Source organism: Myxocyprinus asiaticus, chromosome 12 (assembly GCF_019703515.2).
Source record: "Myxocyprinus asiaticus isolate MX2 ecotype Aquarium Trade chromosome 12, UBuf_Myxa_2, whole genome shotgun sequence".
Lineage (NCBI taxonomy): Eukaryota > Metazoa > Chordata > Actinopteri > Cypriniformes > Catostomidae > Myxocyprinus > Myxocyprinus asiaticus.
The window spans coordinates 35,220,361-35,236,354 of NC_059355.1; the positions used below are offsets into that span (position 1 = coordinate 35,220,361).

Here is a 15,994-nt window from a genome sequence, read left to right on the forward strand (position 1 = left end):
GCCTGCAGGAAGGGTACCACATGAGGGAGGAGGATGTCTTCCCTGTAACTCACAGCATTGAGATTGCCTGCAATGACAACAAGCTCAGTCCGATGGTGCTGTGACACACCGACCCAAACCATGACGGACCCTCCACCTCCAAATCGATCCTGCTCCAGAGTACAGGCCTCGGTGTAATGCTCATTCCTTCGACGATAAACGCGAGTCAGACCATCACCCCTGGTGAGACAAAACCGCGACTCGTCAGTGAAGAGCACTTTTTGCCAGTCCTGTCTGGTCCAGGGAAGGTGGGTTCCCATAGGTGACGTAGTTGCCGGTGATGTCTGGTAAGGACCTGCCTTACAACAGGCCTACAAGCCCACAGTCCAGCCTCTCTCAGCCTATTGCGGACAGTCTGAGCACTGATGGAGGGATTGTGTGTTCCTGGTGTAACTCGGGCAGTTGTACAGGATGGCAACAACCTGTCCCGCAGGTGTGATATTCAGATGTACCGATCCTGTGCAGGTGTTGTTACACGTGGTCTGCCACTGTGAGGACGATCAGCTGTCCTTCCTGTCTCCCTGTAGCACTGTCTTAGGCGTCTCACAGTACGGACATTGCAATTTATTGCCCTGGCCACATCTACAATCCTCTTGCCTCCATGCAGAATGCTTAAGGCATGTTCACACAGATGAGCAGGGAACCTGGGCATCTTTCTTTTGGTGTTTTTCAGAGTCAGTAGAAAGGTCTCTTTAGTGTCCTAAGGTTTTATAACTGTGACATTAATTGCCTACTATCTGTAAGCTGTTAGTGTCTTAACGACCGTTCCACAGGTGCATGTTCATTAATTGTTTATGGTTCATTGAAAAAGCATGGAAAACATTGTTTAAACCCTTTAAAATAAAGATTTGTAAAGTTATTTGGATTTTTACAAAATTATCTTTAAAATACAGTGTCCTGAAAAAGGGATGTTTCTTTTTTTTGCTGAGTTTACTAAACTGTAGAAAGACAAGTTTTTTGGTTGTTTCTTCAACTTTGGGTTGAAGAAACAACCAAAGGGGTTGATTTCTATTAAAACAAAAAGATTTAAACTTTTTGTCTGTCTGTTATATGAAGGTCACATCAAAACTGAATTAGAAACTTCTTTACATGCTTTCATAAAAAAAATGTGTGTACTTTTTATGTACAGATGTTACTGTTTTAGCCTTGTCCCAAACCCATGCTGCATCTGAATATCCATACTTCCCCACTATATAGTACACCAAAAACAGTATGCCAATGGAGTAGTATGTCCGAATCCTCAGCATTCATGTAGCGGTAAGCCAGAAATACCCAGACACTTTGCGATCCCACAATCCGTCGGGAGCTGAGGAGACATCACATTCAAAATGCTGGATTTAAAAGAATGGCGGTAAACCGCGAGTTGGATGCCTCTTCTCAACATTAAGTGATAAATACACAACAAAGTTGTTTCTTGTGCTTAAATGGTGCTTGTTTAACAAAACAAGTGAGGATTATTTCTGCAGTTGTTGTTCTTATGTCATATATTTGGGTCTCGTGTCAGTAATATTTTGAAATTTACCTATTTTCCAGAACATTCCAGATAGATTCAGTGCTGAGTAAACTTAGAGTAACTTCTAGAACTTTCTAGAACTTTCCAGTAATATAAATAGTAGTATAAATACAGGGGTCTTAAGCCCACCAGTTCAGTTTAGTACCAGCTGCCTAAGTGGATACATATCTGCATTTTTCTGAGATGGCATCAAGAGGCTGCAAGCATCAGGCAGACGCATTTTGCTATGTCTGCGGCCAATTTATCAAGACAAGAGTGAAAAAGCACTCCGTGGAAGCATCTGCTAAGATGTGTGAGGCCTACATGGCATATTTCGGCATGCCTATCGGAAATCAAGACAAACCCTGGGCACCTCATTTCATTACTGCGAGCACTGCAAAAAAATCTGGAAGGTAAGATGGACAGTTGTTGCTCGGAATTTTATGTTATAAAATGTGTTAATTTTTAAAATTGTAAAAGTTTTTAATTTTAAAATGTTTTACAATTTTAAATGTTATTGAAAAAATATATAATATATGAAAAATGTTGCGAGAATCTCTTAGTCATGGGTGAAATAAATGTATTTTTGTAGGATGGTACAAAGGGGAAAAGAGAGCCATGAAGTTCGCTATCCCAAGAATTTGGCGGGAAACCACTGACCACTCAAGCAACTGCTACTTCTGCATGGTGGACCCTTCCAAATGTCGGACTGGCAAGAATGCACCTGCTATCATGTATCCGGACCTTCCTTCATCCATCGCCCCGGTGCCACACTGCCATGAGCTCCCCGTACCCACTCCTCCGGAGAGAGAGCAGCCATCTTTAGAAGAGAGCAGCAAGTCAGAGACCGAGGATGACATTGTAGATCTAGATGACAATTTCAGAGGTGGAGCTGAGGAGAGAAATCCATACTACCCCAACCAAAAAGACCTCAACGACTTGATTAGAGATCTTGGTCTCACCAAGTCCAATGCCAAGCTTTTGACGTCTAGGCTCAAGCAGTGGAACTTGTTGGATGAAAGTGTGCAAATCGCAGATCAGAGGAAGCGTCACCAACCTTTTTCCAGCTTCTTCACCCATCAAGATGGGCTCTGCTTCTGCCACAATGTGACCAGTCTGTTCGAGGCAATCGGAATCGCCTCTAACCAGAATGAGTGGAGCCTCTTCATTGACAGCTCATCTAGGAGCCTCAAAGCCGTGCTGCTCCATAATGGTAACAAGTACCCATCTCTTCCCCTGGCTCACTCGGTGCACCTCAAAGAGGATTACAACAGCATCAAGACCTTGCTGGATGCCTTGAAATATGATGAGTACGGCTGGGAGGTCATAGGAGGCTTCAAAATGGTGGCATTCCTGATGGGTCCCAAGGTGGTTTTACCAAGTTTCCCTGCTATCTTTGCCTTTGCTTTTGTATTACTTTAGTAGAAATACATGTTAATTTGGATTCATATGTTGTTTTTTTCTGACTTTATGTGAACGAAAAGACACAAATTCACCCATTTTCTCATTGGAAATAGGTAAATTTCAAAATATCACTGTCCTGGTCACAAAAGCAAAGTTTGTGGGGAATAATAGCCATTTTCTATACATTTGAGGCATAAGCAATTAGGAAATAACACTTACTACCCAGGAACAAAAATTGTATTATATAACTGCAACGCTCCCATTAGCTTAGCAGGGGTTTGACTCTCATTAGAGATGTCTCCTAGCAACCCAACTGATAAACAGTGCTGCAGCGCTAGTATTTGTGCTTCAGGTGTACAATTATCAAAAGAGGTTATAATGTTTTATACACCTGTTTCTGCAGGCGTTTGTTAAACAAGTTTAATATAATGTAATGTGGAAACTAACTCATTTATCGATATTACTTAATAAAGTGAATGTTTATCACTTACTTTATATATCTCCCTGAGTGTCGACATGTTTGTGTGATATCATGCCCCTGAATCTCGGCGAAATCAGAGTTGAGAATTTCTGCATGAGTCTACAAGTTGTAATTCTGACTTCAAGATGCATTCCATTGCACTTTTCCTAGTAGGAAGTTGGAAAATCCGACTTTCCGAGTTGAATGGAACGCAGCACTACTTTTCAAAACCTGATCTGACACTGAATGCTCCAGCAGCCTAATTTACACTTAGAAAACTCCTGATGTTGCTATAACAATGCAAAAAACACTTACCAGTTTGCTTGAAGTGAAAATAAGCCCTCCTTCCTGTTTAATAAATTAAGCAATGCAGCACATCTCCTGTTTTTAAATCCATAAAGACCTCTTTCTCAGTGGTGATTTGGCCGTGACAGCCGACTGGTCAGCAAGATCTCACGCTCTTTGCTTTCAAATTACGTACATCACTTAAAGCGTGATTGGGTCACTCAAGGCCAGCTATAAGGCCTCGACTGAGTCATATCCTAAAGATCATACCCACCAAGAACAAATAAATCAATCTGATTGGCTGATGAATCTGACAGTCTGACTTTAGTTGCTCATTCATTTGCACTGCTGAGGGATTCTGTGGAAATTCTGAAGGCCTGAGGGGGTGGAGATCAGACTCACGCGCTGCTTCGGGTTCAGGCTTCGGACATGTGATTTGTGAAATAGTTTGTCACACTTTTCTTGTAAGCATCAAGGAATAAATTCTGACTGGATAAATTTTTTGTTTTTCTCTATTTGTTTGTAGATTAATTAAGAGCAGAAAGCTGTTAAAAATACATAGGCAAAAAGGTGATTGAGAATGAAAGGATGAAAAATATTTAGTTATTTGGCATGTTAGCCCAGCAGAGAAGGCTTTGCTGGCCCTGAGAATTCACTACTGCTTAGGATACATAAAATATTAGCTATGAAAGAAGTAATTGTAAGACAAAGACGTTTTATTGCAAAAATGATTATTAAAAATAATAAAATAATTACCATCACTGTCATTTCTACCACAGAATTCTATTAAACACAATACAGAATTTGAGATGTGGTTGAAATTACACTGTTGTGGGACATACATACACTGTTGGACATTATTAGTAGATAAAAAAAAAATAAAAAATAAAAAAATAGAGTGCGAAAAATGTTTCAACTAGACTTTACTTTCTAAAAGTCAACATTGCTAAAAGTGCCCTACGTTGAAGAAACACCATATAAAGTGCATTTTTAAGAAGAACTGTATTAGTGCATACTCCTTTCAGGGATAACACACTTCTCCTCAATGGTAACGCGTGGCACTTCAAGTTAAGCAGTTTCATTGGTAAATGGGCGGGGCTTTGGGCGCGTCAGAGGTGAAGTTGATTTAGTACCTCCCAGTGATTCGTTTGTTCTTTGACACAGTCTGCGTTGAACACCGCAGCTACAGTCATGTGGATACACTTTAAATAGTAACTTTGAGCGGACACGTTTATACGAATGAGCCACAAATCCTCAATGTGTAACAGCGCGCGTGTATAATCGCTCGGCCCAGCCTTAAAAGCATCTTCATCTAATGAGGGGGGAAGAAAGATGCCGCTGTAAAACTTTTCAATGCTTTAACGAGAGAGAGAGAGTTGCCACGATGGGTGAGAAAGACAGAACAGAGAGAAGAACTTTTTGTACTATCCTACATCAACAACGAGGATAAGCATGATTACATAGATACCATCTTTACTTGTTCGAGAAAAAGTTTGGCCAGTTTTGGGGCGAAGTATGGCGCGAGAGATTGGAGAGTCTGGAGAAGCCACAAGTGCCAAAGTGAAAAAGCATAAAAGAAGGAAAAGCAAAAAGGAGAGCAAAACAAGGACTGTACACGCCAACATTTTGTATGACCATACCAAAGGAGGGGATAACCCCAATAGACACTATGCAGACAATAAGATCAAAACCACAAAATACACTCTGCTTTCTTTTCTACCAAAGAACCTATTCGAGCAGTTCCATCGATTTGCCAACGTGTATTTTGTTTTCATCGCCTTACTGAATTTTGTGCCTGTGGTCAATGCTTTTCAACCAGAGTTGGCTCTTGCCCCTGTGGTGTTTATTTTGTCTGTTACGGCTATCAAGGATTTATGGGAGGACTACAGACGCCACCGTTCGGATAAAGAAATAAACCATGTGGACTGTCTCGTTTACAGTAGGTAAGCACGTGAAAACCAAATAAAGCTAATAAAGTATATGTGCATTTGTACATTTCATTGTCGACAAAACTTTACTACTTAGACATAGTATTCAGCTTAGGCCTGCTTACCTGTTGGTTGAACGAGTACTCCCAGGTTGAGACCTACTCAGCAGGCAGCATCATAGGCGCATGTCAAAAGTGCATACAAATGTAGCCTAGGTAACTTCTTAAAGTTGTACTCTGTCATTTTTCCTCGTTAAAACAGTTTGACTCCAAATGAAATGAATAGTAAGTTAGAAACGTATGTATAAAATCATGACCACCCACTTAAGATGAAGACTCCATTCATGTCAGTAATCTTATAAAAGGTGTTTAATTCTACATGGAGCGGGACCCTCATGGGGGCTGCCATGTTTGGATCACATGACCAGCTGAATACTACTCACCTAATCTCATTAACTGCCCTGTTATTGGACACTTTAACTGATTAAATTAAATGAATCATAACTGACTGTCCAGACCAGCTCAACATAATAAAAATAAATATTTAGTGCACCTTTAATAATGCTGCACATGCTTATGATGCAGTTTATGTTAGCAGCTCACAAAATTTTGAGACATAACCACAATACTTGCTTAGGTAGTTTGGGCTGTGTTAATGGTACAACGCATTTATTTATTTTTTGGCGTACTTTTGAAATTAATAAAAAATGCCCCACCACATGATGGCCAAAGACACGGTACTGATGTAGGCAAAGTAAGAACTGTGAAGTTTGTCTCAGAGAAAATAAATGCTGTCATTGACAGGAAGGCAAAGTGGCTGAGATGTTTGTGCATTCCAAGCCTCGGTATCACTCTTGTATGCTGTTATTAGCTTTGCCTTTTCAAGTCAGTTTAACTATTTATCTTATACATTGTTTAATTTAGTTTAGATGTGGGCAGAGTATGTAACAGTAGCTGATCACCTAAAATAGTGTTTTCATTCCATGGAAGTTATGTTGTAGACTTGAATGTGCTCATTTTTTTGCATATTCTCTTGGTTTAGTGAGGAATCCCAATTTCAGGTTTTTTGTAAAAGAAGATCAAAGATTAAATTATGTTCCCAGCATTGGTAATATGAGGCCAAATTATTGCCCTGGGCCTTTGTTGTGTAAGTGTGTCAAATAATCTTGCTGAACACTTTTATAGTAAAAGATTATTGTACGCGTGATGTTTAAATTCAGTTTAGGCCATGGTGATAAACACAGTGGGCTGAGAGTTTGAACTTGATGGAGCAAATAATTCACCTCCATCCACTTAAGCTACAGACCTTTACCAGATAACCCTTGTCAGGGAATTTCGCTTTGTACTGAAATGAAGGCCATTGTCTTGCTTTCCCTTGTAAAACAGGCATTGCCCATGCGAATTCTAGCTTGTTTAGAATCTGTCTGACTCTCAGCATTTTGAGGTCTTCGTCTTCTGCTTGTTTATTTGCTGGAGTCATGAGTCAGTCTGGAGACTGTATTTCTGATGAAAAGCATCTCTGTCAGCTATGTACAGTTAACTCTTGTCAAAAGCCACAGTGTTTCTCAGACTCCACAATCTGAGCTAGTGCCCTGCTAACATTGCTCTCAAGGTTGGGCTTGATTGAATTTCTAGTGTGAATTACTCTATTATGAAAAATGTTCCCTTAGATAACAAAACAATACGGAATGGCAGCTGATCGAGGTCTCAAAGTATGATGTCACTTAAACTGAACCTAATTTGACCTTTATGTGATTGCAAAGTCATAAAACTTGGATTATATCCAGCGCTGCTCATAGGAATATCCTAGCAGATAAACTGAAGACTAATACAGGAGACTTTTTCAGCTATTTCTGCCCCTTGTTTGACTTTTGAAACGTGAAGGAAAATGAAGAGCTGATGAATGAGGTGTTTTGAAGAATCTGAATGTTATTTATATGGTTTGACAACCAAACACCTCTCTAAGCTCTGCTGTAGTGTTCTCCAACATCTCCACTGGGTTTGACAGGGTGTTTTTATACTTGCACAATGTTTTCCATGTGTGCATGGCATCCAGGCACTGCCCTCTAATTACACACATTTGTTGCAAGTGTCATTGCCTGATGTGTGATTTAATAGACCTATAGCAAAGGAGTAACTTTATATACTTGTTTATCAATATATGTGTCAATATAATTTGTCAAAATGTTTCAGTATTGTATTGTACAGAGATGTACAAGTGTGTAAGGTGAGACAAGAATGTGGATGTTTCTGAAAATCTCCTGACAAGTTATTTGCCTCTCCCACAGATCCTCCCATTAAATATTTGACAGTACACAGACTTCAAAACAGCAGAGAATTTATGGAAGTTATGTTTATGATATGTTTTATTATTTTCTTCTTTAAAAAAAAAAAAAAAAAAAAAGATTATATAAAATGCATAATGAGGATGTCTTCAAAAATAATGACATAAATAGTTTATCACTTAATGTCATACAAAGTCCAGTAAACATAAAAAAGCTAAATCAATATTTGGTGTGACCACCTTTGCCACCAATTCTCCTAGAGACACCTGGACACAGTTTTTTTTTCTTGGTTGTTGGCAGATAAGCTTCTTGGAGAATTCACCACGGTTCTTCTATCTATTTAGGCTGTCTCAATTGCTTCTGTGTATTCTCAGACTGACACTATGTTCAGTGGTGGGATTTGTGGGGGCCATGACATCTGTTGTAGGGCTCCCTGTTCTTCTAATCTTTTCTATTTGCAAAAGTAATGTTTGGGAGTCTAACATTTATATTTCCTATTGACACACTAATGCTGAAGATATAAATAACCATCTTAAGACAAATGCTTTTCTGAAACATCTTAAGTGCCTAAGACTTTTGCACAGTACTGAATATATATAGTTTGGAATAATGTACAGATTTAGCTGTTTTGGAAGGAAATTAGGGGTGGGCATTCATCAGTAATTTGGTATTCGAATATTTAAGCTAATAAAAAACTAATACTCGAATATTCTATTATTTAAATGAAGGTAATTAATAGGGCTGCCCCAGACCAAAGATTTTCCTAGTTGACTAGTAGGCGTTATTTTAAGCCATTAGTCGACTAGTCGCATGTTTATGATATTAATTTAATTACTTAATATTTTTTGAGAAAGAAAGAATGTTGTAAGTAACATTGCTAACACTGTTCTTCATTACAGAGGAATACTAAACTGTAATAATGAGCCTTTAAAATATAAATTTTTGCGACACCGGCAAAAGCGGTAATGATTCTGAATGTGTCGGAAAAACCAGCAAGAAGACTGTCTGAACATTTTGTTAATTAACAGAGAGAAATGCACATTAGGGTTGTGCCGACAGACGATGATCTCGGGGATCAACGATGGTCAGTGTGATCACCAATAGCTGATGCCTTTGACGATGTCAAGATGATATTTAGCTTGTTTTCCCATGTATTAAATTATTATTATTATTATTATTATTATTATCAGATTAATATTACAAATAATTTGCGCTCAGACACACGCTTGAAGAAGCACACTTTATTATATTATTAAGAACGAATGACAGAAAAGTCGTCTATGAGCGTGTATGTCACGCTGTTTGTTCGGAGGCGTGCAGTCTCATGGAACATGTGAATGTAAAAGGTTCTCACTTTTTCTTTGTTTCTGTCAGTGTATTTGATTGAAGTTTTCACTAAATCACTAAAGCAAGAATATTCACCGATCACTCAGCCCGGGGGTTGCCGATGTAATTGGATATTGGAGGAATTGTGATATCGTGAAGGAGGGAACAAAGCGAATTTATTCACACACATGATGTACACTATATTGCCAAAAGTATTCGCTCACCCATCCAAATAATTGAATTCAGGTGTTCCAATCACTTCCGTGGCCACAGGTGTATAAAATGAAGCACCTAGGCATGCAGACTGCTTCTACAAACATTTGTAAAAGAATGGGCCGCTCTCAGGAGCTCAGTGAATTCCAGCGTGGTAGTGTGATAGGATGCCACCTGTGCAACAAGTCCAGTCGTGAAATTTCCTCGCTACTAAATATTCCAGTCAACTGTCAGTGGTATTGTAACAAAGTGGAAGCTATTGGGAATGACAGCAACTCAGCCACGAAGTGGTAGGCCACGTAAAATGACAGAGCGGGGTCAGCGGATGCTGAGGCGCATAGTGCGCAGAGGTCGCCAACTTTCTGCAGAGTCAATCGCTACAGACCTCCAAAGTTCATGTGGCCTTCAGATTAGCTCAAGAACAGTGCGTAGAGAGCTTCATGGAATGGGTTTCCATGGCCGAGCAGCTGCATCCAAGCCATGCATCACCAAGTGCAATGCAAAGCGTCGGATGCAGCGGTGTAAAGCACGCCGCCACTGGACTCTAGAGCAGTGGAGACGCGTTCTCTGGAGTGACGAATCACACTTCTCCATCTGGCAATCTGATGGACGAATCTGGGTTTGGCGGTTGCCAGGAGAACGGTACTTGTCTGACTGCATTGTGCCAACTGTGAAGTTTGGTGGAGGGGGGATTATGGTGTGGGGTTGTTTTTCAGGAGCTGGGCTTGGCCCCTTAGTTCCAGTGAAAGGAACTCTGAATGCTTCAGCATACCAAGAGATTTTGGACAATTCCATGCTCCCAACTTTGTGGGAACAGTTTGGGGATGGCCCCTTCCTGTTCCAACATGACTGCGCACCAGTACACAAAGCAAGGTCCATAAAGACATGGATGAGCGAGTTTGGTGTGGAAGAACTTGACTGGCCTGCACAGAGTCCTGACCTCAACCCGATAGAGCACCTTTGGGATGAATTAGAGCGAAGACTGCGAGCCAGGCCTTCTCGTCCAACATCAGTGTCTGACCTCACAAATGCGCTTCTGGAAGAATGGTCAAAAATTCCCATAAACACACTCCTAAACCTTGTGGAAAGCCTTCCCAGAAGAGTTGAAGCTGTTATAGCTGCAAAGGGTGGGCCAACGTCATATTAAACCCTATGAATTAAGAATGGGATGTCACTTAAGTTCATATGCGTCTAAAGGCAGATGAGCGAATACTTTTGGCAAGATAGTGTATTTTCCCAGACAACGAAATACCCGACGGGTAGAGAATGCACAGATGAAGTAGGTTCTTTGCCAGAGAGATGTTGCCCTTCACAACTGTTGTAAAGCCATCTTTCAAAAAGTTGAACAACACATTTTAATTGCACTTATTTTTTTCCAGTTTCATTTGAATTTTTAGTTAAAATAAATAAAAAATAATGTTCAAAGTTTGAAATCAAGGTGTCTTGCTTAATTGTGTAGGCTTAACCCTGCTTAACGAAAATTACCCCATAGTACCACCTAGCGTCCAACCAGCGGTAATACCATTGTTCGTCAGTTTCCTGTGGAGTTTTTTCTGCGACCATCCAAACAATCAAAACTTGGTCGACTGAGACTCTTCTCACTGACTAACATTTGGTCGACTATCAGGGGGCAGCCCTAGTAATTAATGAGACGTTGTAAAATAATTTTTTTAGTCATAAAGGTTGCATCACCATTTAAAAATTACATCCAAAACAAGCATATATTACGTCCTGTGTTTTTTTTTTTGTTGAAAATATTTAAACAAGCAATGTGTGAAAACAAAAAAGTATAGAATGAAAGCATTTAAGCTCATGCAAAGTGAAGAAAAAGAAACCGCTAATAAAGTAGACTGATGCAATTAACGTACAGGACGAATATAAACACTCAATGTATAATAGTTACGTTTATATTGTATCTCATGTCATGTTTTTGTTGAGAAAAACAAGCATAACCACATGCTCAGTAAACTATACTCATTTATACACACCAGTTTAATTGATGGAATGTCCCTCCGCTAGCAAAGTCTTTCTCAGATGCCATGTTTGTAGTTTACAGAAGTGTTGTGGGGATTACGTTGCCACAGGGATGCTGCTTTCTGACGAGTTGCACATATACGAGAGTAAAGAGTACACCGCTTATCCAGTACATTTAAACAGGAACCCAGCTTTCTCACAGTAAGCCACATTCTCGCAATAACCCGCTTTTTGGTGTCCATCTAAACGTACTGACAGAACGGTTTGCACATCAAATGTGATCAACTTGTGTCCACACTCAACAGCACCACCCATTCTGTTATAACTGAGTTTTAGTTTGTGTGTTCAGGATTTAACATGCATCTCGCTGCATATATGGCCAGCAAAGCAAAATTTAGCAAAATTTGAATAGTATTTTTAATTTTCAAATACTTATTGCAAAACGAATACTCGACTACTGGTGCACATCCTTAAAGGAAATTGGTACTTTAATTCTCCAAAGTGGCATTCAACTGATCATAAAGTATAGTCAGGACATTACTGATGTAAAAAAACAGCACCATCACTAAAAAAATCATTTTTGATCAAATCTAGACAGGCCCCAGTCCTTGAGTAATCATGCTAAATTGCTAATTTGCTACTAGAAAATCACTTGCCATTATATCAAACACAGTTGAAAGCTATTTGGTTCTTTAAATGATGCTTAACATTGTCTTTTGTGTTTGTTTTTGAGTTGCCAGTATGCAATAGACTGGCATGTCTTAAGGTCAATATTAGATCAAAAATGGCAAAAAAGAAACAGCTTTCTCTAGAAACTCATCAGTCAATCATTGTTTTGAGGAATGAAGGCTATACAATGCTTGAAATTGCCAAAAAACTGAAGATTTCATACAAAGGTGTATACTACAGTCTTCAAAGACAAAGGACAACTGGCTTTAACAAGGACAGAAAGAGATGTGGAAGGCCAGATGTACAACTAAACAAGAGAATAAGTACATCAGAGTCTCTAAAATAGAAATAGATGCCTCACATGTCCTCAGCTGACAGCTTCATTGAATTCTACCCACACAACAACAGTAAAGAGAAGACTCAGGGGTGCAGGCCTTATGGGAAGAATTGCAAAGAAAAGGCCACTTTTATAACAAAAAAAAAAAGAGAAAAGGTTAGAGTGGGCAAAGAAACACAGACATTGGACAACAGATAATTGGAAAAGCGTTTTATGGATCTTGACCCTATTGAGTTTTGTGGGACCAGCTAGACTATAAGGTGCGTGAGAAGTGCCGGACAAGACAGCCACAAGTGCTACAGGAAGCATGGGGTGAAATGTCACCTGAGTATCTGGACAAACTGACAGCTAGAATGCCAAGGATCTGCAATGCTGTCATTGCTGCATGTGGAGGATTTTTTTGATGAGAACTCTTTGAAGTATTGTAATTTGTATTTGTCTTTTCAAATTGTAATAGTAATTTTTCACATTATTAATGTCCTGACTATACATTGTGATCAGTTGAATGCCACTTTGGTGAATAAAAGTACCAATTTCTTTCCATAAGAGCAAAATCTGTACATTATTCCAAACTTTTGGCCACCAGTGTATATATATATCTATAAATACATATGTACACGTATACACTGATCAGCCACAACATTAAAACCACTGACAGGTGAAGTGAATAACATTGATTATCTTGTTACAATGGCACCTGTCAAAAGTTGGGATATATTAGGCAGCAAGTGAACAGTCAGTTCTTGAATTTCATGTGTTGGAAGCAGGAAAAATGGGCAAGTGTAAGGATCTGAGCGACTTTGACAAGGGCCAGATTGTGATGGCTAGATGACTGGGTCAGAGCATCTCCAAAACAGCAGGTCTTGTGGGGTGTTCCCAGTATGCAGTGGTTATGACCTACCAAAAGTGGTCCAAGGAAGGACAACCGGTGAACTGGCGACAGGGTCATGGGCGCCCAAGGCTCACTGATGCGTGTGGGGAGCGAAGGCTAGCCCGTCTGGTCCAATTCCACAGAAGAGTTACTGTAGAACAAACTGCTGAAAAACTTAATGCTGGCCATGATAGAAAGGTGTCAGAACACACAGTGCATCACAGCTTGCTGCGTATGGGGCTGCGTAGCCGCAGACTGGTCAGAGTGCCCATGCTGACCCCTGTCAACCGCCGAAAATGCCTACAATGGGCATGTGAGCATCAGAACTGGACCATGGAGCAATGGAAGAAGGTGGCCTGGTCTGATGAATCATGTTTTCTTTTAGAGCATGTGGACGGCCGAACACGTACCACCTACCTAAAGATTGTTGCAGACCACGTTCACCCCTTCATGGCAACGGTATTCCCTGATGTCAGTGGCCTCTTTCAGCAGGATAATGCACCCTGCCACACTGCAAAAATTGGTCAGAAGTGGTTTGAACAACATAACAAGGAGTTCAAGGTGTTGACTTGGCATCCAAATTCTCAATCCATTTGAGCATCTATGGAATGTGCAGGACCAACAAGTCCGATCTGTGGAGGCCCCACTTTGCAACTTATAGGACTTAAAGTATAGCTGCTAACGTCTTTGTGCCAGATACCACAGGACACCTTCAGAGGTCTTGTGGAGTCCATGCCTCGACGGGATTAGGCAGGTGATTTTAATGTTGTGGCTGATCAGTGTGTGTGTGTGTGTGTGTGTGTGTGTGTGTGTGTGTGTGTATGTGTATACAGTTGGGCTCAAAGGTTTGCGTACCCTGGCAGAAATTGTGGCATTGATTTTGAAAATATGACTGATCATGCATATTTTAAGGATAGTGATCGTATGAAGCCATTTATTATCACATAGTTGTTTGGCTCCTTTTTAAATCATAATGGTAACAGAAATCACCCAAATGGCCCTGATCAAAAGTTTACATACCCTTGAATGTTTGGCGTTGTTACAGACACTCAAGGTGACACACACAGGTTGAAATGGCAATTAAAGTTTAATTTCCCACACCTGTGGCTTTTTAAATTGCAATTAGTGTCTGTGTATAAATAGTCAATGAGTTTGTTAGTGCTCATGTGGATGCACTGAGCAGGCTAGATACTGAGACATGGGGAGCAGAAAAGAACTGTCAAAAGACCTGCGTAACAAGGTAATGGAACTTTATAAAGATGGAAAAGGATATAAAAAGATATCCAAAGCCTTGAAAATGCCAGTCAGTACTGTTCAGTCACTTATTAAGAAGTGGAAAATTTGGGGATCTCTTGATACCAAGCCAAAGTCAGGTAGACCAAGAAAGATTTCAGCCACAACTGCCAGAAGAATTGTTTGGGATACAAAGAAAAACCCACAGGTAACCTCAGGAGAAATACAGGCTGCTCTGGAAAAAGACAGTGTGGTTGTTTCAAGGAGCACAATACAACGATACTTTAACAAAAATGAGCTGCATGGTCGAGTTGCCAGAAAGAAGCCAATGCCACAAAAAAGCCCGGTTACAATATGCCCGACAACAGCTTGACATGCCTTACAGCTTCTGGCACATTGTAATTTGGAATGACAAGACCAAAATAGAGCTTTATGGTCACAACCATAAGCGCTATGTTTGGAGAGGGGTCAACAAGTATTGTGCTCCTTGAAACAACCACACCGTCTTTTTCCAGAGCAGCCTGTATTTCTCCTGAGGTTACCTGTGGGTTTTTCTTTGTATCCCAAACAATTCTTCTGGCAGTTGTGGCTGAAATCTTTCTTGGTCTACCTGACCTTGGCTTGGTATCAAGAGATCCCCGACTTTTCCACTTCTTAATAAGTGATTGAACAATACTGACTGGCATTTTCAAGGCTTTGGATATCTTTTTATATCCTTTTCCATCTTTATAAATTTCCATTACCTAGTTACGCAGGTCTTTTGACAGTTCTTTTCTGCTCCCCATGGCTCAGTATCTAGCCTGCTCAGTGCATCCACGTGAGAGCTAACAAACTCATTGATTATTTATACACAGACACTAATTGCAATTTAAAAAGCCACAGGTGTGGGAAATTAACCTTTAATTGCCATTTAAACCAGTGTGTGTCACCTTGTGTGTCTGTAACAAGGCCAAACATTCAAGGGTATGTACACTTTTGATCAGGGACATTTGGGTGATTTCTGTTACCATTATGATTTAAAAAGGAGCCAAACAACTGTGTGTTAATAAATGGCTTCATACGATCACTATCCTTTAAATAAAAGACAGTGTTTTTGCATGATCAGTCATATTTTCAAAATCAATGCCAAAATGTCACAGGTTCTGCCAGGGTATGCAAACTTTTGAGCACAACTGTATATACAGTACTGGCACTTAAGATGTTTCACAAAATCATTTGTCTTAAGATGGTTATTTATATCTTCAGCTTTAGTGTGTCAGTGGGAAAAATATATTTTAGGCTCCCAAACATTACTTTTACAAATAGAAAAGATTAGAATAGAAGAACAGGGCGCTCTGCAAGAGATGGCATTGCCCCCACAGAGCCCCCCACTGAACATCGAGTCAGTCTGGGATTACATGAAGAGACCGAAGCAATGGAGACTTCGACTCCAAGAAGCTTCGAACATCCTATCTGCCAACAACCAAGAAAAACTGTGTC

General features: G+C 40.0%; 1 protein-coding gene across 1 annotated transcript in view; it reads left to right on the top strand.

The window, feature by feature from the left end:
• The first annotated feature begins 4,874 nt into the window (after positions 1-4,874).
• LOC127449417 (phospholipid-transporting ATPase VA-like) overlaps positions 4,875-15,994 on the top strand; it is a 93,743-nt gene continuing 82,623 nt past the window's right edge. The window contains exon 1 of the mRNA XM_051712823.1: positions 4,875-5,623. Within this exon, the coding sequence (XP_051568783.1) occupies positions 5,196-5,623 (428 nt within the window). The 5' untranslated portion in view covers positions 4,875-5,195. The remainder of the gene's footprint in view (positions 5,624-15,994) is intronic.